This window comes from Anguilla rostrata, chromosome 5, assembly GCF_018555375.3.
Source record: "Anguilla rostrata isolate EN2019 chromosome 5, ASM1855537v3, whole genome shotgun sequence".
Taxonomy (NCBI): domain Eukaryota; kingdom Metazoa; phylum Chordata; class Actinopteri; order Anguilliformes; family Anguillidae; genus Anguilla; species Anguilla rostrata.
Window position 1 is genome coordinate 42,662,609 of NC_057937.1, and position 27,923 is coordinate 42,690,531.

The 27,923-nt window shown below is 42.5% G+C and overlaps 1 protein-coding gene across 2 annotated transcripts in view; it reads left to right on the forward strand.

Moving 5' to 3' along the window:
• The first annotated feature begins 841 nt into the window (after positions 1–841).
• Positions 842–27,923, forward strand: part of LOC135255313 (PHD finger protein 21A-like) — a 79,781-nt gene continuing 52,699 nt past the window's right edge. The window contains exons 1-6 of one of the 2 annotated variants that reach the window (XM_064336317.1): positions 842–1,484; positions 5,878–5,915; positions 6,677–6,729; positions 11,050–11,148; positions 13,340–13,372; positions 22,004–22,069. In XM_064336317.1, the coding sequence (XP_064192387.1) occupies positions 1,411–1,484; positions 5,878–5,915; positions 6,677–6,729; positions 11,050–11,148; positions 13,340–13,372; positions 22,004–22,069 (363 nt within the window). In that variant the 5' untranslated portion in view covers positions 842–1,410. The remainder of the gene's footprint in view (positions 1,485–5,877; positions 5,916–6,676; positions 6,730–11,049; positions 11,149–13,339; positions 13,373–22,003; positions 22,070–27,923) is intronic. The other variant, XM_064336316.1, reaches the window with a different exon arrangement.

Consider the following 27,923-nt stretch of genomic DNA (forward strand, 5'->3'; position numbering starts at 1 on the left):
CGCAATTAAATAAGATCAAGTGCAGAGTGCTTGTTTTAGTTCTATCAGGGCGCATTTTTCCTTTTGTGCTAACGTGTATAATGGCAAGGCACACAGCCACGAAGCCGCGGTGGCGAGCAGTAACAGCAATGGATTGCTCCGCGTACTTCTTTTGCACTATACTGAGTTGCACTGAGTTAGCAAGCTACTTCACTCCAGATGAGTTTCACTGAGTTTACATCCGGGTTTTTTCCCTAGGCAATGGGAGTCGTACTACCCCCGTTCCTTAGGCAAAGTGAAATAAATTCGCCGCACCGTCACAGAAAGTAGTTCTCTTTTTCAAACACAATTTATCTTCACGACATGGTCGCCATCGAAACAAACATCATCACTTTTAGCTTTATTTTATAACCACTGTATCGACTGGAGTAGCTACCGATCAATTTTGTGTCTTTTACTCCACAGTTTTCCTACCCCCTGCTCGCTCCCTCTTCCTGCGCGCATTGATATCTAGTGTGCTCAGGCCGGGGGTGAATGAGATTGAAGAAGAGTTCTTGTTTTGTATCTCAGTTTCTCTCTTTTTAGACAAATTAAATAAAAATCCAAAAATAAAACAGGAAAATCTGATCATACTCAATGGAGGGTATTGAAAATTAATGTAATTAAATTGTATCGGGGTAGGAATTCGGCAGAGAGATACTGGGGTGTTTGTAAATATTTATTTAAATAATTTGTGTGTGAGGAGAGGGTGGACTGCTGCTCAAGTGAGTAAAAGAGAGGAGGGTAAGTGCACCTCGGGATCTTTTTTATTATTATAAGAACTTTTATTTATATTCTTGCGGAACTTTAATTGGTTTCGGTAGGGATTTGGCTGCCTTGAAAACAATGCATCTATGTTTCAAGCGTATCAAAGCGGTCCGTAGGCTACTGTTTTTGTTCATTTATCCTTATTCTAGGAGTTGAGTGATATTTTCTAAGTGCATTGCTATTGGAGGGCTGCGAACGTAGTGCAAAAAGGGGCAGATTCTAACTTGATGCCATGCTTCGTGCTCGTGTTATACAATGAAAAAAAACGTTAGATACGAAAATTATTGTAAAGCACAAAAGAAATTGGACTCGTTGCTGTTGTGTAATGAGAGCTTTTATTTTTAGTTCACGCCGTGTGTGATAATTCACAATCATTTTTAGCTACTTTCTCCGTTTTTTATTTGTAATTCTTTGTTGCTAGCTAGCTAGATATATTTCATTTTCATACAGGAACGCAACTGACCAGTTAGCTAGGTGGCTAGCTACTCCGAAAATACGTTAGCTGCTACCGAAGTTAATGTATTCTTTATTCTACGAGTGACTGGCTACTTGTATGGAACTAAGCGGATTCCTATTGGACGGCGAGTGTGTGAGCGAGGAGGCAAAACTCTAGCTAGCTAGCTAATGATCTTAGGGCAACTTAATAATCTCTTTGCACCAAGTCGGGACTTCAATTATTTATCCGTGTGGATAGCTATGTATGTATGCCGTTTTAAAAAGATCGACACTTATTTTGATCGCAGCGTTCACGCTGGCCTATTTCTTTTTATTTTCTTCATATATCGCTAGCTAGGTAGGCCCATAAGCTTATTTTATTGTTTAGTGTCCGAGAGAAAGCTATCCTTGTCGCCGACTAGCATTCCTCCTGAAAAGCAATCTATTGATCGAACGAGCAACGGAAATATTTCTTTGAAATATTTCAGTTAGCTGTTCCCATAAATGTTGTTCATATTTTCCCCATAGTTTTGTTTACGTTTGCAGGCTAACGATGTTGCACAAGGTGGCAAGATAGCTAGCTAACTGTAACAGTTACATTCCACTCTCTACGTTACAAATGTCATTTGAAAAATTATTTAACTGTTTTTAACTAGCTAACCATCTTCTATTTCCCCAGATTAGTTTTATCACATGCTTCCTTTTTATGCGTTAAATTGTTATTTGCTAAGTTCACTTGAGGGACTTAAGCACCTGTTTTGAGGATGCATTCCAAATAGGTTAGTCTGAAGTTTTTGGGGAACAAGAAAGTACTCACTGTTGCTCATAGGAATAAAACCTAACAGAATCTATAAGATGAAACCTGTAATTAGGTTACTCTTTTCTAATTAGGAACAACTTCACTGTTTGCCCATGTGACCAAATAGACTGTTTCAGGGACTGTCTGTTTTAGTATTCCATATCTTTAGTTTAACAACGTAAAGTAGCCTAAATACTTCAAACCTTGTGTGAAAGGTCACCAGGATAACACTGGAGAAAGTGGTCTTATGGCCAATTCAAGTTTAACTCTACTGGTTTTTGGTAATTGTCAATTTATTCGATTCCTCATTTTGTCACAATGAATTTGCATCCAGTCCAAAAACATGTTCTGGCATCCAGTACAAAAAAATAAATTTTATTTATCGAATTTTTATATTATTTTACAGTTTGTAATACAAAAATAATGGAAAATGGAAGTGGCACTTGCCTGCTTTTCTGCATATTGCCTCCAATATTAGTAGTGATTTGTTTAGTGCACAGCATTGCTTTAGGTTTAAGGTTTGTTCATTTATGCTGACTAAGCTGACTCACAATTAACTAGTAAAAGTTTTTCTGGAAAACTGAAGGGACTAAAATGTTCATATATGGCTAGTCGCTGGATGTTAAAGCAATTGCAGTTTAACCAAGGCCAATTAATGTGGCCTTATTTTTGGTTTGTGTTTTGTTTGTTTCTGTGGAACTTCGTCTTGTGTCAAATTTATAACTCTTTATGGGCAGATTTGAAAATAATCATTACTTTGAAGAATTTCAGCATTGAGTACCTGGTGCCCACTAGGCCTGGTTTAGACTGTGACAGGGTAGATGAATCTTGCCTGCTAATCTTGCACAGGTAAAAACTTTCACATTTCACTTGATGGTAAATTTAGACATGCCAGATAGTCTTCAAAATTTTTGCCAGATGAAAGTGTAGGCTATATTGTGATTTAATTGCTGGTTTTCTCATAAATAGTAGCAACCCTTGCATAGTATTTGAATGTGGCCTACATCCAAGTCAAACACTGGATTACCAATTTAGCCCACTTGTTACCAGGCTAACCTTCGTTCAACAAAATGGAAAAGGAAAAAGTTAACATACTCTTTTACTTTGGTATAATTTTGTCTCTGCTAAAATCTTGTAAGGTTTGAAAATGTATTCATGGAATTAGTAAACTTAGGTATTCGGTTCTTCAGGTAAAAGCAAGGTACTGTTCTCATAAACATGGAAGGGCACATTAGCTCTGACAAGTCAGGCAAGTGAGCAACATGTTTTTTATTTTGGCATGCTGTTCCCAGTACCCATTGCTCACAACAAAAAGTTGGTTGCATAAGGGGAAGTTCTGTATATGAACTGCCTCTTGTGGTGTTTAAACACAGAATTACTACAAGTGCAGGCCTCTCAACACAAGTGCCTGAGACCCCTCCTTCACACCCCAGGCCTCGGAGATTAGAGATGCTCTTGTTAGTCTGTGAATGGTTGTGCTTTCAGTGAATGCATCTCACTGTTTATTTTTAATCCTTTAACTAGTTGTCAAGCCTGGAGGGAGGAATTAAAAGTGACTTTTGTTGGTAGGTCAATCAAAGCTTGTGTTGTACCTTCTTCAGCATGAAATGATGAGCGCAACCTTTACTGTAGTCTAATGCTAGCTGTGTCATTGTAGCTGTCTTGGGCAAATATTGTGATCATCTGATTATTACACAGTATTTTATAACTCAATGGTTCTGTTTCAAATAAGAATTCTTGGTATTGTAACTTTGAATATTATTCAGCTTGAAAATGTGTTCAGATTTATAAGCAACAGGCCTAATCCGCACTATGGCCTAAAGTACAAACACTGGAGCTAATTTAAAACCCACGTGAATGTGGAGGTGTCCTTGTTAAGGAGGAGGAGGTGGACTCGCAAATTAATTTTGTTGCAGGCGCGGCCTGTACAGGAAGTGGTCCACAGTATGTGGCAATAATACATTTGCACCCCTCTAAAATTTGCTGAATAAAATGTGGTTGCTTGACAGTCAGTTCTGCTGGTCCAGTCCCCCTCACATTCTCCATTAATTCTCCAGACATTGATGTGTTGCCGTTTTTTTTCTTGTAGCATGTGGCCAACAAAGTTTATTATTGGGGTGGAACAGTGTTTACAGATAGGTGATGCTTTATTGTATTCTGTGATTATTGATAAAACATATAAAATGCTTTAAATGGCTAAATTAAATTACACTTTCCAACTTTCAGCAAGTTTTGCATGTCATTCAAGTGTGACCTAGTAGTATTGCACACAATGAGTAAAGAATGTAAACATGTAACGTTGAATTAGTTGCATTTTCCCCTGCTCTGGTCCCATTTTCTGTATACCTTTAGTGAGCTGATTGCTAAAAAATGTATTTCAGTTATATGAGGAGAATGCAATTTTGAGGGGCATGTTTGCACTATGGGAATTATAGTTTGGTACGGAGACTACGGTGTTTCTCTAGGGTTGAAAACCATTTAAATTTAACCAGTGTGAAACCAAATAGGCCTACATTTTCCATCAAATACATTTGGCTTGTAATGCAATCATATCATTGAGCAGCTCTCATTCAACACTTATGTATTACCATATGCAGCAGAGGTACACAACTCCAGTTCTGGAGGGCCGGTCTGCATACTAGTTTTTGTTCTAACCAGTTGCCTTAGTTTTCATTTTCTGACAGCTCTATAAACTGTGCTGGTTCAGTCCTGTACTTGAGCACAGTAAAATCTTTAGGAGATGCTTCAATTTTGTGGCTGTAGCTGGTAATTATACGAATGTAAGGTCAAGATATGATTGAGGCAATTTAATAATTAAAATCAGAAGTTGAAAAATGAAAAACTTATTGGCCCTTGTTGCGCACCCTCGTCGTACAGTAACATGGACGGCAAACCATGGGAGCCATTGATTACATTCTTGCTTTGGACTGTTTTGTTGAAAAGGATACGTGATAAATAGGCCTGTTCTTTTATATTCTGATTCCTGCTCTGCTTTGTGGTATTAAAAATTGCCTTCCCTAAGGTTTATTTTTTAAAACTGAAAGTGGTATTACAAAACACTGTCTTGCAACATTCAGAAGGTAGGCTAGGTAACGCTATTTGCCAAAAATAGCTTCCAAACTCCCCTTACTTGTGCACACTTGCAAAGCTCCTATAAAGCAAGTCGCCATGGTGAGCAGAGATTTTGAACCTTGTTCAGCACTGAGATAGTGTCATGTGAGCTGTAGTACTACTGGAAGTCCAACCTCTGAGGATGTCAGAATTATTGAGCTTCAAAACGTGTTCAAATAAACTGGCATAGGTTTAAGTGGAAAGTAGCCTATTTGTTTGGTCAATTTGAAGTTTGTTCTCTAGGATTTTAATTTCAGCATAGCCTGCTGTGTTTGGCTGCTCAGTCCCTGGAGACGTAAGATTTTGTTGCAGAACAAGGCTTACGATACAGAGCATTGGACTCTTCAGCATGTTTTTTGACCGAACAGTATGAATATTCATAAAATTACGTGGTTGTACCATTTGAAAGTTTTGGTAAACACTGTAGTACTTAGAATGTTAAAATGTAACTGTAGCCATTTACTTTGGAAAGGTTGGATGAGTCCATTGAGAGACAATTTTTTACTGTAGAATAAACATAAGGAACCAGTAATTCACTTGGGTTGACTTTTGTTGAGACTCAAAAAAAAAAATGAAGGTGCTTTAATATGTTAAACATGCAGCGGTTGTCTTAGGTAGAACCCAGTGTGTTTCCCTGGCTGTGTGGCTCAGCCACTTTCCTACCCACAATTCTGTGGGCCTGCTGAACTGGAAGAGCCAGTGGTGAGTGGTCCTGAGTAACGGGTGCCATGTTTCCTGTTTCGCAGGGCGCTGGAGAGAGGAGGACCAGTTATCCGGCCAGGTGGTGAGTTCTGTAATAGCCCGTCCTATGATTGTTCTCCTGGCATGCGGCCCCAGCCGGAAATCAGGCAAATGACTGTACGGCTGTAGCACTGCCGCTATTCGACTCTCTGACTTCCCACTTTGAATCGCTGTTTATCAGTTACCCGCAACCTGAAAATCACAGAACCAAGTCGGCAATGTTGACCCCCCCCCAATTTGGACAAGCCAGCATTGGCCTTGAAATGCCTAAAGGATTTCTTCTTCTTTTTTTTGACTTGGCTAAAACTGCCTAAACGTGCTGAATCCCTCTATTGTAAGTGTGTGAAAGTCCTGAAGGGCAGGCCAGTTTCTGCTTTTTATTCCACAATAGATGTCCCACTAATCTGATTGAAGCAGGAAGGATTTATTCCCTTTCTTGATAGAACCCCTCATATTTCCAGGGGTAAATCAATCTCGCGTTTGAAGATACAGCACCCACAAAACCAGAGGGCCGCTGCCATCAAACTGTCCCCCTATTCCATGGCATGATATGAAACGAGGCCCCTACAACCAGCGGCAAAGGTGAAGATACTGTGCCTCCTGGATGCATTTCATAATTACAGCCACTTTAGAGCTGTCTTGGGCCTTGAAGGCCACAGGGCTGGTAGAGCGCTAAGTGGATGGTTATATTGTCTGCCTGCTGTGTTGAGAGAGGCATGCTCTCCGACGTGCTGTTGGATGTCTCTCCGTTAGAATATCAAAGTGAGGCGGCAGTATTCCTGACATGATTGTCTTTTGCCACAGCTATACTCTTGGGCGTGAATTGGATGGTGTTCAAAAGTGGAGACGGTGTGAAGGTAAGACGCAGATGGTGCGCCAGGGAATATATGGGCCGTCGCAGGAGACTAATGGCAGAGCAAGACCTTTCTCTGTTTGTAGTAGGCTCGAATGAAGAATGCAGCACAAAGTGCAACAACACTATATTACTTATGTATTGCTTCTTATATATCTATATATCTAGGTGTGTTTATATATATATATATGTGTGTGTGTGTGTGTGTGTGTGTTTATGTATATATATATGTATGTGTATATATATGTGTGTGTATGTATATATATATATATTTTTAGTGGTTTATATATATATATATATATATATATATATATATATATATATATGTGTATATATATATACTTTCAAAGCTGACAGTAGCCTATGTCCTACATATTTGCCGTTCTGTTCCCTTGGTTCACAGTTCCAAGGAATTTAGATGCCAACCAAGAAGCTCTATATTACCCTGTTTTTAGTATGACCTGAATGGTCCTCTTTTTTTTTTTTTTGGTCCCTCTGTAATTTTGTGCTACCTTGAAAAAGTGAATTACCAGTTCTAAGCTGGAATTACGCTACACCCAGACACACAAGTCAAGGCAATTATCAGATAACGAAGCAAAATTATGGCAAGAGTGACTGTAGATGGTAAAATAACAAAATGCAAATAAATGAATTCTGCAAAAACACTCTTTGGTGGGGGAAAAACACTCTTTGAAGCTGTTGTGACAAATTGCACATGAAAACCTTCATTTATTTTGCGTTGTCTTTATTTGACATATTCATGAAAGGGTGACACGTGACTACAAGATTTGGCTGTGGATAATACTTTGTAGCATCACTAAAAACAAAGTCAAAAAGTCTTAAGAAGCCTTGTTTCAATAAATACTGATTAAAATTTTAAATCCTTACATGTTTTCTTAGCCTGCTTCACACATTACAGCCTCACGTACAGCCCATTGTTCGTTACTTCACCATTTCTCTGCATGTAAATTCCTGTTGCAGACGACATTGCTACTCATTAAGATCTTGATTGGTTACTTAAATGTATAAATAAAATCTCTATATGTTAGTAAAGCTGTATATGATAACCTTTTCTTTGCACATGAAGCTATTTTATGGCTTATTGTGCGGAATAAATAAATGTTCATTTTAGCGGCTCTCGTAGCATATGCTAACGGGCATAAGGGGCAGCTTCACAGTGTATCCCAGGGAAAACAAGCACACTAAAAATGTAAAATTTGAAGAAAAACGAACGTTTCAATAAAATGTAAGTGGTTCTGGGAAGCACCCTGCGTATGTTTAGTTGCTCACGGAGGCCATAGCTTTCAAATGGAGGGAAATGGTGGCTCCTCCGATTTAAACAGAAGTCCTTATTTTTAATTCACAGTGGAGATGAAGTGGCATATGTGAGAATGAAACCGTGTCGTTGAGTAACAGATCTTGGGAGTCCAGGCTGAGCAGCCTTGTGTAATTTGATACTGAACACGGGAAGTGCTTCCTCCTGAAGGGACCGTGAGCTGTTAGCAATAAGCGGTACATTTGTTTAAATGCGGGTGAATTGAGAAACAGCATTTGGACTCCCACATTTTCGCTGCACCGCCTACTTTCTTATTTTTTTTTATTTTTCCAAAGAAGGAAAAACACTAGCATAGCAGTGGTAGTGTCATATTTTACAATTACTATACTGAAGGTAGAGCCACTAATCCTGTGTATAATATAATCTGTGAGTGGGTTATAACTTCAAGATGTGGACATTTAATTTATTATTATGCATTTTACATTTTGTGGATGATTTGCAGGTAGCATTTAGCTGGTTTAGCATTCAGGAGAAGACTTAATGTGTGCTGTACCTGCAGAGTAACACTTTAGTTCTAAGTTCAAGCTCCTGGATGTGTCTGCTTCCTTATCCCCTAAGTATTCATTTGGAAGTAGCAAGTGAAAAAAAGTGGAAGAAACTAGTAGGCAAGTGACAGTAAAAGTGGAAACGGGCAGTATTATTTCCATAGATTTATAATTAAGATTTTGTTGGAAGATGAATATGTGCTGTAGCGCTTGCCAGCTAGGCTACTGAGTAAGTTACTGAGAGTCAATGAACAGTGGAGAACAAAAGTAAGGACAGAATTTGTGGTTGCGGTGTACAAGTGGGGTGAAGGTATCGGTCAGAAACCTGGCAGTTCAGCTGTCATGGATGGAATTCACATCCTACATCGTGGCACGTACCAAAATTGTAAGAGTTCTGTGTTCTGTGCTTTGAAAACAATTTGTATGAAAATGGCGCCCTTGGACCTGGTATTAAGGGATGGGTACCAGAAAATGTGAAATTGTAATGCAAACACACTCGGAACACAAAAGGGAATGAAACCCATATGGATTCACTTTGTGGGTGAGCCCAGCAGATAATTGCCTTTGCATGTTTTAGCTGAAGATGCACATCATTCAGGTGGGACCCTTTAAAAATCGAATAAAGGGTCTGTGTCCTACGGGAGAGGGACCCTCTATTTAATGCTTGAGCAGTGTCAACATCCTGTGCAGCTTCGGTGAAATACCCTGCTGTATAAATGGGTATCACTTTTAATAGTTTGTTTGAAATGAAATGGAATGATTCATTAGGAACTTGTGCTTGTCAAAAGTGATTGAATTTTATTTTTGGCCCTTGTAACAAAGTCCAAAGGGTTTTAGGGGTGTGCGCCTGTGCTCCTGTCTTAAGAGTTCCTGTCTTCCCGTCTCTCGTCCTGCCAGTTATTTTTGGATTTTGATCTAAAATTACACAAATGTTGTCCAGAACCCTATCAGTTCTGCTCAGAAGGTCATCAGAAACTGAAGGTCACTCATGTTCTTAACTAAGTTTGCTAAAGCACTGCTTTGTTGTAGTGATGAGCCCTATGGTCTAGTATTGAGTCTTGACTGTTCCCTTGTGGACCGTCGTCAGCAGCGCATGGGGTGGCACGTGATTGGATGTAGCATTGTCCGGGAGGGAGGGTTTCATTCCGTTCGACTGTCCCAGTCTCATCACTGAAGAACGACTCCATATCAGTCAGCTTCACACAGTTAATTTCATTTACTCAGAAAAGGCCTCACGGTTTCCTATTTTTAAAACAGGGAAATAAAACCTAAGAATTGCAGTACAGGTGCTTCTAGGGGAAGAAGGGTAAACTTTGGGCTTCTTATTTCTCCAGTAGACCCCATTTGTAGTGAAGTGAATGGTTATATCAGTATATTATGGTGAATATTCTTCATAATATTTATCATCGGTCAACTGGTCAGGCTCTAGTATGCATACAACTGAGAACATGCGTTCTGTCACTGTCCTGCTGTTTGTTGTGCTTACACAGCCCGCCGTGTGGCTCGCACCTCAAGTCCAGTGTGGGCTGGGTTACAGGGCAGCGCAGTGCCAGTCTGTGGCCTGCCAAACTATACAACTGTATATGTGCCAGCAGCAGCAGGGATGCAGTTTGCTGTAAACCTGGAGTCTCTGGGCGGGGTGGAATTAACACTGTGGGCAACAGGTGTTTGTGCTTAATGTTCTGTTGAGAAAGAAAATCTCTCCTGATGATGTCACTTCCAGTGCAGTAAGAACTTGTGTGTGTCATTGCTGTAAAAAAGCCAGTTTATCTTTGTGAAAATGTCATGCATGTACTTGGCAGAGCGATGTGCTCATAGGGTACTTTCCATTTTTGCTAATCTTACGTGCAGCTGTTTTTAACCTATTCATGAGGTTATGCTATGTCATCCTGACAAATTGTCACTAACATAACTTATAGCCAATCATATTCTTTGACAGTAAAAGAAAAAAAACACTGTGATATAAATCCATTTCTGATTGGCCTGTGATCCAGGAGGGTTTTTGATAAATACGTTTATTAGGCCTATTTATGTGCAGTTAGTAGATGGATGGAACATATCCACTCTGGTGACACCCAAAGACTGTTATCTTGAGCCTAGACCCAAACGTTACAGGCTATGCTTCCGAATGATTGTATGATTGTTAATACCTGACCTTGGCATGAACACGGTGTTCTGTGCTTCAGGTTAATGTTCAGATTAAGCCACTGCAGGTGCAAGTCATAAGAGATCCAGGGAGGTGCTTTGGTTTAAAAAAAAATTTTTTTTTTATCCTCCCTCTAATGGTGTTTCAACCAAAAGTGTCTACCTGCATTTTCCTGCCACTGTTTTGAAGTCCCTGGAAACAGTTAGATCAACAGTAATGGTACAGTCATCAAACACAGTTACTGCAAACAGAGATTCACATAAGTATTTAACATACAAGTATTTAACTATATAGATTCTTTTGCTTTTTTGACAAACATCTTTTTCTTCTTCTTTCCCTCCCCTGATCTCTGAGCAGGCTGACGGCTCTCCAGGACTGAGTTGCAGACAGAAGTTATTAATGATGGAATTACAAACATTACAGGAGGCGCTGAAAGTGGAAATACAGGTCCATCAGGTAGGTAAATTGCCAAAGGCTTTTCTTTCCTTTTTTTCCCTCTTAGTATTTGCATAATTAAGTACTGTGGAAAAAACAGCAGTGTGTAAAAAAAGAGGGAATGCAACAGATAAGCCTTGTCTGTGCACGCGCGTGGCTTCTATGGTCCAGTTTCTTTTATGCTTCAGTCCCGCCGTTGAGCTGGAGCCAAACTGATACGGCTCCATTGTTTTTCCATTGTATCGCTCACAAATGGAGCCGTGGCGCATTCTGTCAAGATGAAGGCAGACCCCTAACCAGAACAAGATGGCTGTCTGGTCCCAGTCTGCAGTCCAAAGCAAGAGAACTAGACTTACATTTTCTGCATGGTCTTTGATATGGTCCATGATATTAGTATCATGTTGTTCCTATTGGTGATTTCGGTGCCGATACTTATGGGAGATGTATGCAGCTTACAGTGCAGCTCACATCCAAGTAGGCCTCAGCAATGCTAGAGGGCTGATCTGATGTGCTGTATCACCGAGAAGACCGAACCACCAGGAGCCTGAACTGCGTTAGCCAGCCTGGTCACAGGTATAAAGTTGAAAAGGGGTATAATGAGCCTGGTCTGGTTCCCGCTCTGCAGAGGGAAGGGGTATAATAAGCCAGCCTGGTTCCAATTCTCCAGAGGGAAGGGGATATAATGAGCCAGCCTGGTTACAACTTTACAATGGAAAAGGGATGTAATGAGCCACTGTGGTTACAGCTATACAGTTGGAAAGGACTATAATGAGCCATCCTGGTTTATGCTTTAGAATAGGGATAGTCGTATTGCATCTTCTCCAACCCGCAATGAAACGTTATGCCACATGGTCCATCCCTTCTTAAAAAGCTGGGTGTCATACAACTAAAATTAATATTTGCATAACTGCCATTTGAAATGTAAAAACCCTCCACTTGGTTGGACTCACAGAGTGTAACAGGTGTAGATCTGTACAGGTACCCTTGAAAAAAGTTTTTGCCTCTGATTTCCCAGTACCAATCATATGCAGACATTTAAGTCCCTGCCACTATTTATTAGGTGGTACAAAGGGCCCAGCTGAGTGAGGTGCATGCTCATCCAGCAGGTGAATCTGATGGACCCAACAAACTTTGTGAGCTTCCTGTGAAATACCTGACCTCAACATTTAAAAAAGGGCTAAATATTTATAAATAGCCTTCAGTGCTACCTGCTTATTATTCATTTATTTATTTAATTTACATTTATTTCCACTTTTTAAAAATTAATTATTTCATTGAATCAGTTTACATGAATAAAATAGTAACCCAGCACACATTTCTGTTTAGTTTTTTATCTTTTAGTTTTACATGCAGTAGAAAATGTTTTTGCAGAACTTGCTGGGTGTGCCTCTGCTCTTCCCTGGATTTGTGCTTGGGCAGAAGCCAGCAAACTATCCTGCATCTAATATATGAACACATGAAACGGCTTTTTAAATGTTGTTTTTACGGTTTTAAATTTCCTCTCATTTGTCAGAAAGACTTATTCTTTGAAAATAAATTGGAGCAGTGTCGGTTAGCCAAGCTTTTGAGGTTCGCTTCTAAAGAGCAGTTTTTCTGAATTTTCTGTCAGGCCTCTCAGCTTGTCATGCAACACAAAGCTCTGTGAAAAACATGTGAATTTGCCGAACAGTACTCCAGCAACATTACGATGTTATTATTTTTAAATGACTTGTCCATTGACTGGCTATCTTGGCTGTGATCGCTTTCTAATTTTCTCTGTTGGTTTGTCCTGTGCACGCATTCATTTTTCACCCGCTGTGGTCATGTAAGGTGCTTGTAGTCAGAAGCGCTGAATGCGCCTTTCAGAACGTGTCATGTCAGATTGGATACGAGCGGCCCTGTGACTGCGGCCGCGTGGGGGAGGGGCGCGCGCTCAGCCCCTGCAGTGCACAGCTGCGCCTGTAGGGGCCGCTGTTTCTACAGGCTGCAGTGCTTTGTAGTGGAGCTGTGGGCCTCCTGCGAGTGTGATGCAAGAGGAGCTGGAGGACTAAAAAGGAAAATGAAAACACATTGTTGGTGCAGACTCCGTTTGCCGTGTTTCACTATATTTTACCGCCTCATGTAAAAATCTGGTTCTCAAAAAAAAAACACTCTTCTAATTATGATTTGTGTTGTTTTACTTTCTCTCATTTGAAATTAAATCCAGCGTGTTCTTGTGTTTCCCTTTTTACAGAAACTAGTTGCCCAGATGAAGCAGGATCCACAGGTATGAATTTTCATTTTTAAAAATCTGTTCTTTTTTTTGTGAAATCACCACTCGGTTTACTGCTTTGCCACCCTCACAGAAGTTCCAGTCCCACTGTGGCTTTGTCTGTACTCGCCCAATGCATTAGTCTCTTAGCCGCTGACACTTTTAAATCACACAGTCCGCACAGTGCTACAGGAGAGGAGCTGTACCCGCCACGCGTCCCTCTAGACGGCTGTGTCCCCTGGCCGCTAATGTTGCGATAAACATATGGAGCCTGGCTGATTCAAACTTACCTTAACCCTGCAGTACAGGTTCCTCCCACCATTTTGGTCTTTGTGTGGTTCAAGCTCCAGTTATACCGCTCTGTGTATGTGATCCACTTAATTACTCAATTGCTAAGCTATACTCCATTTGATCCTTGCCGATCTCCGACCAGCAACATGCACGACCAGCGCATGACCCCCTTTTGCTGATTCAAGAAAAAAAAAACCTCACAAGAACGACGGGGGCGGGGCGGTGGAGCCAATGACTCGATCTGACGGCGTACTGCCTGACACGTGTAGCGCGGTTTACATCTGCTCACAGAATCAAGGAGGCGAACGTTCATTTGCGGAGATCGGTTAGCGCTAGCTTCAGTGGGCGCTGCGGTTCCTCGCGGCTCTAATAACCGAAAGGGGGTTTCTGCCTCAGCTCACTGATCGAAAACGCGCTGCGCTACGGTCCAGGCGTGCTGTAGCACGATCTATAAATGCCATGTAAAAAAAATAAAATAAAATAATGACCTAATAAAAGGCCTTTTCATTTCAGATCTGTGTGTCATCTTGTACGGGCTCCCCCTAGCATCTCCCATAAAATGTTTAGGCAAACAAAATCAAATGAAATAAGCCTCTGTTCCTCAACGAGGCGGCTGGAAGAAAGGTTCTCTCCGCCAGTGAAAAATGTCATCCGCTTGTACGGTGTGACAGTCTGAGAATGAGCACGAAAAGGCACCGAGTCTGAACATCCCCTGTCTGCCCTGTCAGAACGCCTCAGAGGCAAAAAACCTCTCAGAATGACACGGGCTGAGAATGGATCTGAACCGGCGCCGCTATTTAGAACGCATTAAAGATGTGAAGGAATTGCCTTTAACACTGGACAGGTTTATCAATGAGAAATGTTCCTGTGTGATTCCCAAATCTCGAGATTACACATGTAAAGCTGCGTTCGTGTCTCAGAAGTTCATTTGGAAGCCACAGGTGTTTGGTCGTATGTTTAGAATGTTTGAAATCCAGCACCGTGACTAAATGTTTAAATGTGCTAATTGTATGTTTCATTGAGTGGACAGTGCTGCCATGTGGCCAGTATATTTTGTGAAATTCGGTGTCAGCATCGCATTGCGATTTATGTGCTACAAATTGCTAAGCAAATCTTATGAATTAGGGTTTTATTGTATGCTGCTGTTACTATTGTATTTGGTTATGGTCAATTCCATAAACAAGTGTGGCTTTGTTCATCGATAATACATCTCTGAAATGTGCCCGCAATGTCTAAATATGTTCTCTTTAAACAAATTCCATTCGAGTACATTCCGTTTCTGTCAACGCACTGCTTGTGGGATTAAAGTCTTCAGGGTGGGATGCTATTCTTGCAAGCGGTTTGCACTGTATCGGGTTGTTAAATAGATTTTAAAAGCAGCACAAGTTAAATCCAGGGTTTGTCTTTGAGAGTTCATCTGCAGAATGCACCAAGCGGTGAAAGGTGCCATTTTCAATCAGAGCAGCCATACAGGACGGTTCATTGTTCACGGTGTACATTTAACCAAACCCTCCTTTTGCTTTTATAATGTATGCAGACTTTCTCTAGGGGCCCTCTACAAGCAATTTATGTGCGTTTTATTGTCAGAATGGGTCTGAGGTTTTACTTAGGTGTAGCCTTTATTGTTTAGGCAGATTGACTGATGGCCTTCTACTGGTTATGGTTTAATTGTGAAATAAACCTTATTGTATGTTATTTTCGCACCCAAACGAAATGTGAAGTTATAAGGTGTAGGCAGCCGTGCTAGCATGTCTTGTCTCTTGGTGTAACCGCAGGACGAAATGTGCTTTTTAAAAACCGACACTGTATTACTTCTGCATTTTCTCTGAAATTAGTTTGAAGAATAAGGCAAGCAAGGTTGCAAGCAATGGGAACGTGTCATTTCCTGCGCGAGAGCGATGTTTCGGAGGGTAAAAGCAATCTTCCGAACCGCAGGCTTTGATTTGCATGGTGACCTGAAGCGGAGCGGTGTTGATTACACGGCGGAACCCGTGTCAACAGGGAGGTGCGTCTGCCAGACGTCTGCAGAACCCCGCCGGAGCCTGCGCTCCGTACGCAGCCCGCGGCAAATTTAGACGCTCCACGCCGCTCGACCGGCTCCCTAACGGCGGTGCAAAGACCTCGGGGCCGTACTCGTATGCTGCCGTAAGCCTTCCGTGCTGCAGTGCATAGTGAAGCACCTGTATGAAATCACACGCTCGTTTCTTACGTTTGACTCGCTGTCCACTTGCGCAGATCGGGTCATACCGGAACTGAATCCTACGGGATTCGGTGTTCGAATCCCCCGAATATAGCCTGACGTGCAGTTTTGTGATCCGGCAAGCATGTACACAGAGATGGGAGTGCAAATGGAGCATATAATATATATTTAAATATATTAAATACAATGTCTTCTGGAAAAGGGAGAGACAAAGGGTGAGTTTCATTTAGATTTTTGAATAGGAAAGGGCGCGGTGGCTGACATCAAATGAATCGAGTCCTGTCCGTAATGATAAATGATCCATTGGGTACAATAGCGCTGATTTTGTTGGTCCTCTAGCATGGGACCACGGTGTTCTTCTGCAATTTTATGCAAGAAGGCCTGAGCCCTCACCGGGTTTTTCCTGGCTCAAAATACGGCTTAGGTGGAGACCTTGTGTGACAGTGACTGCGGTTGGCCTGGCTTTATTCCCCCCATAAACTCCACACGTCGTCTCCCTATATTTAGCTATATCTGGAATGTAAAGTTGTGGTCTTCAAGAGACCACCTCAGTGCATTGAGATGTAGGCTATAAAAAATAAAACGCATGGAAAAGATAAAAGAAAGTGGAACAGTTAAAATATTTATTGAAGGGTTACATATTGTAAGCGCCAGAATTGGGGGAAAATACAGCCTACCCTGAAGGATTTATGCATTGTAAAGGGGTCGTTCTATAGTGGCACCTGGAATTGACGTGTGTTTTGAAATGCCTTTCATTTTTGTCACTCAAAACTTAGGGTGCAATATTAATTAATCCTTAAATTTAATGAATCCACACAAATGCCAGCTTGCTGTATTTAGATAATTTTTATACATTCACATGCTTGCACCATACTTGTTTTTGTCAGTGGTGTTACTTGTGCTCTGCACAACAGGCTTTTCAGAGTTTTATTTCTCAGTTCAGTCTGCACAGTGTCAGTTAATGCTGTAGAATCCACTTAATTGCATAACGGATAATCACATAATTTGGGTATTTGCTTACAATTGCTAAATCCCAATTTCCCATTCATTCCACTGTAAAGAGACTGTGTATTTCTGTTAAATCACGTAAACTTGAAAGCGGTCAAAACTTTAAAAACTTTTCATGCACAGCGAATCATTCAGGATGAAATTGTACCAATAAATTCGGGGACCGTTTCTAATTGTTTTACAGGTTTATATATATTATATATTTATTTGTTTATTTATTTGCGAGATTTCTCCTGTAGGCATCTCAGGTGGCTTGAACGAACATATAGGCGTGGTTCTTAACCTGTGTGAGACGACCACTTTCAATGCTCATTCACGAACCTTCTAGTAAAAATGTGAATATGAGACTAGATGAGGGGCCTCCGGCGAGGCTCCACGAACCTGGACCGATCGACCGGGTGCATACAGGTTTTAAACTGTTGGGACCGTTAGCTTTCAATCAGGATCCAGCCGTAATTTGTGACCGCGACATCTCAGGAACGCCTTGAGGGAATTTCTTCAAATTTGGCACAAATGTCCACTTGGACTCAAGGATGAACCAATTTGATTTTGGTGGTCAAAGGTCAAGGTCACTGTGACCTCACAAAACACATTTTTGGCCATAACTCAAGAATTCATACGCTAACTATGACAAAGTTTCACACAAATGTCTAATAGGAAAAAATTATGAAGTGATGACATTTTATATCCCAACTGGCTACTGATTGGTGGAGGCATACAACCGCGAGGCGCTATTTCTGGTTTTTTATAATTCTTTTTCATAGTGTTTAATGCTTTAATGAAAAAAAGGCTAATACTTTTTCACTATTTTCTGCATATTGTATTTAAAAATGATGGATGTCATAGTCAATGAATACTTGTGAAGATTCTCACATTTTGAAGAACTTTTATTGCTTCTGCGTTGACTAACATTAATTACACTATGAAAGATGTCTTGCGGACCCTGGTGCCAGTGTGTCTGCTGGACAGAAAGGTGCCTGGATCTTATCATGATTACAGTGGTAGAATAGCGACCGGGAGTGAGAGATTAGGAACTACTCAGGTCAGCAGACGTGCCAATTTAATCACATCAGGACAGCCAATGCACTGCAGCCTAATTGATAGGTGTCACACCTAATTGATGCCATTCGTGTGCTTTGTCACTGCTGGTATTGGATTGAAACCTTGTGCGTTACATTGAGTTCCAGAGATGTCCTTTTTTTTTTACCTTGCTGCCATTAAAGTTTTTTTCCTTTTTAGTTCTACAGTGTTTCCCTGTATCCTCTGGCCCTTCGTCTGATCCCAGGTTTACTGCACTGAAGCAGCATTTTGGCTGATTAAACTACACATAGCTGCTTTTTCAATGTGCTTTGAGTGAGCTTTCTGCTGCTGCGCCAGATTTCGTCGCCCGTTTTGTGCCCAGTTTACCTTCAATCAGGCCCTGGGCACCCCTCCCCCAACCACCAGCATTGTCACTTCTTGCTTCGATGGAATTATCTTCCTTTTGACCTTTCGGGCTCTCTTCAGCATTTTCAAAAATGGGTCTGAAAGAGAAATGGAGGAACGCGGGAGTGTTTATTGCAAAAACCCGTTTCTTAAAGACATCATTTTTAAAGAACGCTGAGGATGATTGGAGCTTCACAGAATAGGGGAATGTGGATAATGAAAATGAAGGGATTGGAATATCTCTTCCAGTGCTAAGCCCATATCTTTCAGCCAGTTTCTGGCATCTAACAAGTCTATCCTATTGTTGCTTCATTGTCAGATGAAATATTGACTGCTCGACAGTTTCCTGTTCTTCAGTTCCCTTAATGAAGAGAAAATACCCTGCAGATTTGCCTTCAATTTTTTGGACTGACAAGCATGTTGAATAAAGTCACGTATATCTTGTATTGGTCCTTTAAAAATTGAAAAAGTTTTTACAGTACTTAATAAAATCCGTCTATGGCTTTACTAGCATGCTTTTATTTGTATTCATAGTTGTTGTATTAATAAAAACCTGTTATGATACTGAACATGATTGACAGCCTGCCTGTCTCTTGTGGTATAAATGTGATTTTATTCTACTTTTAGGTGCACATTTTAAATACTGCCCTTTCCTGCTATCTGCGTTGTCTTGGATACAGCCGAGAGACGATAGTTAATAATAAGGGAGAAGACCACTCACAATTCATTTTAATTGCCATTATTTGCATTGGCTCGTGTCAGCAAGGGTGTATGAGGAGATGAGGCAAATAGATTATTGAATAATTGATAATTGTCAAATAAAGGAGGAATGCATGCATGGGAGCGAAATGCATTTTGTTTGTGGATCAGACTGATTATGCTAGCGTTTTCCATCTGACCGAGTCTGTACGGTTTAGGATGTAACAGGCTTTAATAGGCTTGCCTGCATGTTGAAACGTAGCGGGCCCATTCCACTGATCCCAAAACATCCTCCTGGCTCTTTAGATCCACCTGGCGGATGAGGGATGCATCCTCCCTCCCCCACCTCAGGGGATGAGACATTAATGATTTTTTGGGGGGGGTAAATTATGGGCAATCCACATTTGTCCATGAGAGAGTGCGCCAAGGAGACGCTCGCACAGAAGTTATAACATGAGATGCAATTTCAGATCATGCCTTAATCTCCTCGTTCTCTATAGGAGAGTGCTATTTTGTCATTTTTCTTAAAAATGTCTTTCTTTATTGGAACGACCTTTCGTCCCCATTTTTGTTTTTGTTTTTAAAAGTTCTTTATGGTGATTGTCAGACCGCCCCATCGCTGCAGTGTCACCCTGTCAGTCAGGGAGGCTGCAGATTGGCGTTCGCTCCTCCGAAACGTGTGCGCCTAGCCACCACTTCTCACTCTGCAGCCCAAAAGCCGAGCGACACAGTCATTACCCCCAAGGATTGCACCGCTTGGCGTAGCTTAGCATGGAGTGGAATAGAAAGGGAACGAAGGTTAACACTTCTGCTTGCACTGGTTCTTATTACTGCTGCCACCATTGTGGTGAACCGGCCCTGAGCCAGCCTTTTGTCAGGCAACGGACTGAAGATAAGGCGAGGAAATCTGACGCATCTGATCTGTTTGGCGGTTTCCAGTGGTCTACAGCCAGAAGATGCAGCCATTAAGACCTGTGAGGGCCTGCCACTGCCTTATCTTCGCTGGGCCACCGGACAGCCCCATTCCTCTGTTCACAGGAGCTTTATACAGAGGCCCAGGAATAGTAGCAGGCGCTAGCCAGATCCTCCCCCTGTGCTGCCCGTGTAGCTGCCCGGTACAGTGCCCAGTGTACAGCGAAGGTTAAGACCGCACTTTTGGCTCGCGGTCCCGCCTCGGAGTCGGACCCCTGGAGCCGCGCCAGTTTAAGTGCTTCCAGTCTCGGTTGTCAGGGCATACGGTAGTTCTCCGCTCGACCATACCGAGATACCCTGCCGTTGGAAGAGTAGGCTAAACCCGTGGCCCGTGTCTCCTGTTCAAAGATTTGGCAAACCCTTGAGTTTGACACGGTTTCTGCAGCAGAGGGCTGGAGAACCGCACGCCAGGCCCTTATCTACACGGTCACAGCCGTTCGGTCCTTCCAACCTGCAGCACACCCAAGTGTTGCTTTCCTCTCCGAGAAAAAGAACCTCTCCACCAGTTTAAATTCCACAGTCTGAAAGTTGTTGGTTAGTGGCAGGACCGACAGCATCTGTTCATCTGTCATCCTGTTAAGTCATACCCCCCAGAATCTGTTTGCCAGACGTGATTTTATTCCAAATGGATGATTTATCTGTATTGCACGTGATTCCAGGTTTCTGCCAATGTATTTATGTGCACTTAAGGCTTTGCTTATTGCAGTAAAATATGTTCTTAAGCCGGTTCACTGATACGGACTAGCATTCCCGGTTACAGGGGCATCAAGCATAGCGTGTAGTGATTTATAGTACCAAATGTAGTATTACAAACAGGCAATAAATAGATCGAAAACAACATGACTTCACAAGCACTGGTATAATTTTTTTTACTTCGGTCAGTGGAAGATGAATGAAAGTATCTCTGGTGCAGTAAGAACTCAATCATGACTCTGGCATTTATGGAGGTTTTCTGGGGAAGTACTCATCCACAACCGTGACTGGTCTGATACAGGGATTCACAACAAGGGCTGACTTGTTTCAGGACTTTATGCCAACTTCTGCTCTTAATGATTTAATTATATAATTATTTTACATTCAATTCAATTATTTTAGCTAAATAGTTTAGAAGTAGTTAATATAATTGATATTACAGTTAATAATATAGTGAATGAATGATTAATATAATTAATGGTTCTTTATTTATTCATTAATTGTTCATTGGTATTATTGTTAGGCATAAGTTTCATAAACCTCACACTTCTTTCGCATAGTTTTAGCTATGACTGCAACTTTGTTTCAGAACCAGTTAGATTTGTGGCAAGTGGTATTCTCTGCATGACAAATGTTTGGTTATTGTGTTTTACTGGGTGTCTGGTGGTCTGTGTTCAATATAGTTTCTGTTTATTGTCTAGTTCGGTGATACTATTAACAGTTAATACGGACTTCACTGCAGACCTCTCTAGCAAGCAATTGTTCATGGGATCTTTGTGAAAGGCAGTTTCTTGCAATTCAGACACAAGAAGAAACAAGGCCAGTCTCAAAAGCGGCAACTATACCAAACCTCTGACCCTACTGTCATAGTGAGTCATAAGCACCGCATTGTGGTGAGATCCAGTCCCAAATCACATCATCTCACCATACAAGGTCTTTGAGGTCCTGATGTGTGGAGACTGAACATCGGCAGGAGGGGATTAATCATTCAGTCTTACAGTTCTCAGTGGCACTTTATTTGTGAGGCAAAGTGTGAATGAGTCCAGAACCATGAAGGTGTGCGATCGTTCCCTTACAATAGCTCTGATTGTTTCAGCGTTCCTCCATGGAAAACCTAAGGAGGTCACGCTGTGTTTGGGGGTGTGTACCTCTTTGTTGGTCCATAGGTGTGTGTGTGAATATACATATTTAATATACATTTTCACAAATGTATATTGTTATTCTAAATTGTCTTAATTGCACATGTCCTCCAGCAGTACAGAAGGCACTACCCGAGCTCCACCTACCTCCTTTCTGAGGGGTGTATGATGGGTTTTGAAGTTTCTTGGGCTCTAACATGTCGCTTTTGTCCTTTGCAGAATGCTGATTTGAAGAAGCAGCTCCACGAACTTCAAGCCAAGATAACAGCACTGAGCGAGAAGCAGGTAGGGTCCTGAAGCGAATGGTTCTGGGAGTACACACACACACACACACACACACACACACACACACACACACCTCTCCCACACACACACACACACACACACACACACACACGCTTCGCTCCAATCACTCAGTCTGCCCACACATTTAAAATCTATGTAACCCCTTGTTCGGGATTTCCCTGGGGCTGGAGCAGTGGATCTCCGCTGCGACTCTGTACTTTCTCCCCAACACTCCCTTAGTCACTGTCAGCAGTATTCAGCAGGGCCTGCTGGTGAAGGAGTGGAGAGACGGAGCCGGGCGCCCGCAGTTTCCTTTTTAATTAGCTCACCTTTTCTCTCCACCTCATAATTTAGCGGCGCAGAGCTACGCTAGCCGCAGCCCAATCGGGCGCTCCGTTCGGGTCTGACAGGTCGCAGAATGCCAATCGAAACGCGGCTCCCGGCGTGAGCCAGCTGTCAATCAGACTGATGTGAAGTACCTGGTGCCTCTGACAGACATTCATTAACATTTGTCTCTCTTAACACTTCCTCCCGTTGTTAAATGGCCACGCGTGGGAAGGAGAAGAGCAAGACCTGTATGTAGGAGACTAATGCGTATGGCCAGAGGTGAATTTAAAGAGCTGGACTTATTTGAGGAAAGCAGCACCTGCAGGATTTTGAAAATGACTGCATGAATATGAGAACTGAGATATTCTGTTGACTGGATTGAAGCTTTTATCATGAGCGAGTTTGTATATCACAAACACAATATGGTCATCAGGCTGAGCACTGTGGTACCTTGCTTGCTGCATTATGTGAATTCTGAGACGTAAAACAAATTGGACATTTTTTGAGAATGAAATGAAGGAGTTTTAGATGCTGCTGGTCCTGTTGAGAAGTAGTTGCTGTTTTATAATTTGCTGTCATATACATGTATGTCATGTAGGAGGTTTTGGTAAATTTTAAGGGGTCTGAAAGTAGGTGCTTTTCACATAAAGCCAAATGCATGTTGAACTTGGTAGAACAGCTTACATTATTCTCCACTTGTACAGCTGGTTATGTGCCGAAACACTTCAGTTAGATACTACACTCAAGGGGACAATGACAGTCGCCCCATCTGGGATTTGACCTTGTGGTCGCCAGCGAAGTTCCTTAACGATTAAAATACTCTGACACCCTGTAATAACTCTAAAGGAGAGTGGAGAAGGGTGACTGTTAGCACTACAATACTGGTGATGGTGATCTCTGAAGTATGTTGCTTCTGCTTGGTAGAATTGAAATATTTGTTGTATTCTGTGTGTTATTTTTGTAAGCTGGTATGTTCCTCTGAATTTAGGGTTATTCAGAGTCAAAGTTGTAAAATCTCTTGTCAATTCCCCTGTGGCAATTTTTTTATTTTAACAGAGGATTGCAATTTCAGTTTTGTTTGTTCGTTCATGTAAATGTGTAGATATATGGTTCATTTCTGCCCTGCGCTTATATTGATTTCACGTTTTCTGTACTCGTTTGACTGAAGCAGCGCTTGAAATGTCGAGTTAATTGCGATCCGAAAGCCATATTTGCCTCCGAAAGAGACACGCTTGACAAGAAGGTCGTCTTAAGGTTGCCGGCTTGTCGCGCCTTAATGCTTTTTTAGTACCGATGGCTTCGAGTCAGAAACGCAGCACAACAGAAGCCCCTTCCAGCAGGACGGTCCTCACAGAAAAACGAGGAAAACAGAAAGGCCCATTCAGGCACGCTTAAGCCATCACGCTGCAGCTGCACCAGAAGAGACACTCGAGCGGGGAGAGCGAAGCAGATGTGCCGCTCCCGAAATGGTGTCCGCGAAAACGCTCACAAGACCCCGGCGCTCCTCTGGCATTCAGCGGAGGTGAACACGGCGCGGCTTATTTCTGGTGACATTCATTTATCGCCCGCGTCGGCTGCTGCATGCAGATGAGCGCTCGTTTGAAAAGGAGCCCTATTCTCTGAGTGCGTGGACTTGACACGCACATGTTGCGTTTAGTCAGGCTCTCCCCGAGACCGCGTTTGTTTTTGCGCTGCGGATGATGCCGCTCGATTCTCGGGTTTCCTCTGAAACTTGCGGGGCTGAGCGTGTGCTGTTAATAATGAAAAATAGTGTAGGTCTACGCGTATTTATTTACAAACATCCCTTTACACTTTGCTTTGTGCCTATCTGAAATGCCCATCCTGTTGCTTGGTCTTCCTCTGTCAGTTTGGTAGACTATCACGCGCGCGTGTTTGAAAGGTGTGGCTAACTGCCGCTCCTTTTCATTCTGCGGGCCATTAACTGATGGCCAGCTGAAGCTCCGCCTCCTTGGGCGACGCCACGGCCAATTGTGCGCCGCCCTGCAGGGCTGCCTTCCAGTCAGAATTGGCATGCGCAGACCGTGGGCAATCGTCACTGTCACTGGAAACGTGAGCTTTCTCTGCACATGCCCACCCGGCAGCCCCAGTGCAGATCGTTTTGTAGTTTAATTAATTTAATCGCGTCAAGTGAATATTTCCTGTAGGCCAATTCAACGAGCGTACATGCCAACTCCATACTGACGCCTGCTGCAGTTAGGCGTCGAAGTGTCCTTGCGCTCTTTAACGCAGCTTTTCCTGTCTGTAGCCCGCTGAAGGCGTTTCAGGTGTTTTTAAAGTTAATCGGTTTCACTTTCTCTTTGCGTGAGCTCGGTCTCGGCTGTTTGTGTGTTTCCTCTTAGGGGGCTTGGTTGTTCGGCAAACGGCTCGGCTGAAAACGGGACCCCAGTGCCCCCGCGACCGGCGTGGGAAGCTCGCGGCGGCAGCTGCTCCGTGTCGGAGACTCTGGTATATAAGCTGTGGAAAAGGCACCGCGTGACCCGGTTCTTTGCTATATTTTGGAGTTAAATCCCCTGCCTCCCCCGGAGAAATCTCCCTTTTGTCGACTCGGGTCATTTAGCGATCCAGCTCGCTAAGCGGCGCGACGCTCAGTAACGGAGCCTTCTGTAGCGGTACGCCATGGGTTTGGAATGATTTGCCTAAGTATATAAGAGACAGTTAAACTCTATAACTCTAGCAGCTTAAGATGGACTTTTACTAGATGCCATTTTCTGCTTAAAACGTCCAATGCGCTTACGGTGCTTTTAATATTGCTGCCGCGTTCTTGTACGAATTGTGCCGTTTATTTTTGAACATTTTTTATTGAATTTACTGTTCGTCCGCTTCAGCTGATCGTCACTATTATTTTAGAAGTCTGAAAGTATGAGCCTCGTCTGATTTCACATCGCGTTTGGGTTCTTCAGCTTCATTAGTTCGCAGTGCTTACAGAAAGCAGGTAGCGTCAGAGGCTACAGCTCAGGATGCTTAAGCGCAGGGCTCTGTTCTCCCGGTGGGGACGCGGGCGGAGGAGAGAGACGACGCCTCTGGGGCGAGGTGCGGAGCTTCGCTCTGTCCCGTCGGGCCGCCGGGGTAAGATGAGGATCGAGGGCACGGCGTCGTTCCCACCCAAGGCCCGCCCCGCCTCGCCCCCCCCCCCCCTCCCCCGGGCTCATAAATCTCCGGCTGATTGTTATGAATTAAAAGCAAGGGGGAACGGCGGCGGCCATCGCTGGGTGATTCATGACCGTCATTTTAATATTTATTGCGCCGGCGTCCTCGTGCGGGTCGAGGCAGAGCGCTTGCCCTCGTGCGGCTGGGTTCACTGGCTCGGCTACTGTAGCTACTGGTGCCGCACGTGCTCAGTTTGGCAGTAAAGCCTAACTGCATTGTGCCTCTGCTACCCCCCCGGTTGTATTGATCTGCCCGGCTCTGCCTGGACTCCATTTCCCTTCAGCGTCATGTTCTGTGGTAGCGGGAGATGTTAGGGAGTCAGAATTGGATCGTGTGAGAGAACTGGACAGTGAAAGTGAGAGTGAATGTGAGAGTGGTGGCAGCAGGGTGCTGACTATTTTCTCTTTTTTTCATGTTGAGGCAGGTCTAGACCCAGCCCTAAGCGGTAGAAAGGAGGAATGCAGTGCGGCTGTAGAATATAACAGGCTTCATTTCTCTCTCTCTCTGTGTCTCTCTCTCTCTCTCTCTCTGTGTCACACACTGAGGAAGTGGGACCTCCCGCTGCTCGCGAATAAGACCGGGGTCATCGTGCGAGGGGCCCGGAGCCCGAGTCCGGGCGTATTAATTTTTAAAAGTGTTTTTGCGGACCTGTGAGATCAGGCGATCCGTATTCAGCGGACTCCGCTCAAAGAATAGCAGACGTGGGAGAGCCTTTCTGCAGGGGTTTCCGCACGCTGAGGCTGCAAGGCCAGGAGTAGAAGAGCAAAACTGCGAAGGGAATGTAATGAAGAAAGAACAAGCAAATGTTACCGAACAAGTGTCTAAAACATTATGTTCCAATATCGAGGAGGGCCATACTTCCACCCAGATTATCTCTATGTACTTGAATGGTGCTATTCCATTGAAGTACATGGATTTAAGTGTTATATTGTTTTAAAATATATAACGTGTGTGTGTGTGTGTGTGTGTGTGTGTGTGTATATATATATATACATACATACACTGTATATGCACATGTACTGTATATATATTTTACTTAATTATTATGCATAAACACATATTCACCTATATATCAGCCGTACTCATTTGGTTGCTGGTTATTGAGACCAAATTAAATAAAAAAATCAGAACAAGAGCAAGTCATCGAAGGTCAAGCTGACTACTTCATACAAAACCTAGTGACTGTCTGAAAGGCCGTTAATGAACCCGGGCTTTTGTAATTCCCGTGTTTGACTCGACAAGGGAGTGCTCCAGCTAAATGAGCTCCATGGGCAGATGGTATGGTGCACGTTAATTGGACGTTTCGGATCAGTAAAGCCGTGGCTGAATCGCTAGGACAAAAGAGGAAACATCTGCATATCTTTAAAGGCATTTTTTTTTGTATTTTGTTTTCAAAAATGTTTTTTTGTGCAGGGTTTGTTTGACATATGTAACCTCTTTGGTGAGGTAGTCAGTGTTGTGATGCCTGATGTAGTTGTTAATGAGAGACTGGCACCAGTTGGACACTCCCACACAGTGGGAGTTCTTCATTTCCTGTCATGTGACGTAAATAAGATTGCAAGTATTCCAGATTTATATCAGTTTTAGATTGTGAAGGGTAGGTTTACATAGAAATCACGGTTTATTTGTATTGAACAAATTTACATGTACAATTTGTAAGTTATTTGGCAGATGCTAGTCATTCAGCAGGTGCTTTTAGCCCAGTGACGTACAATAGTTTCATTTGTAGAGACCCACCACTGAAGCTAGAGACACATGAAATCCATCAATCAAATCAGTGCCATCACAGACATTCTTGCTTACAAGAAATGTTACATATTTCTGTCATATTTTCAAGTTCACTACCTTTCAAACCAGCAAAGATATGCATATTTGAATGGGTGTTCTAGTTTTACCGTCTCTGCCGCAAGTAAGGAGAGCGTAAAGGCAATGCAGACTTGCTGCGTGTGCATACAGTTGTCCTGCATGCGTCAAGTCACTTTCAATGATGACATCACCATTCCTTAAAATTTTGCAGACGAGAGGATTTTTCCCACTCAGCAATGCATAGTTTTTGCATGGTTCAGGGCCTGATAGTGTCTTAGGGAACATTGAGGTTTCAGTAAGCTGGCTGAAAAAATGAGAAGCCTATGAACGAGAAGCATTGTAATGCCAAGAAATGTTATTTTATTTTTAGCTTGAACAATTCTGTCAGCAAAAATGTGTGCATCCTTGCATTCAAACTACAATAAGGATGAAGAGTAACATTTTATAAATGTAATGTAGGTGAGGAATGGGAGTGAGTCAAAGCCATCGCATAAATAAAAGAAAATACTCTGACTTTAAGAAGCTTCTGTAGGTTCTTGCATTTCCTGAGGGG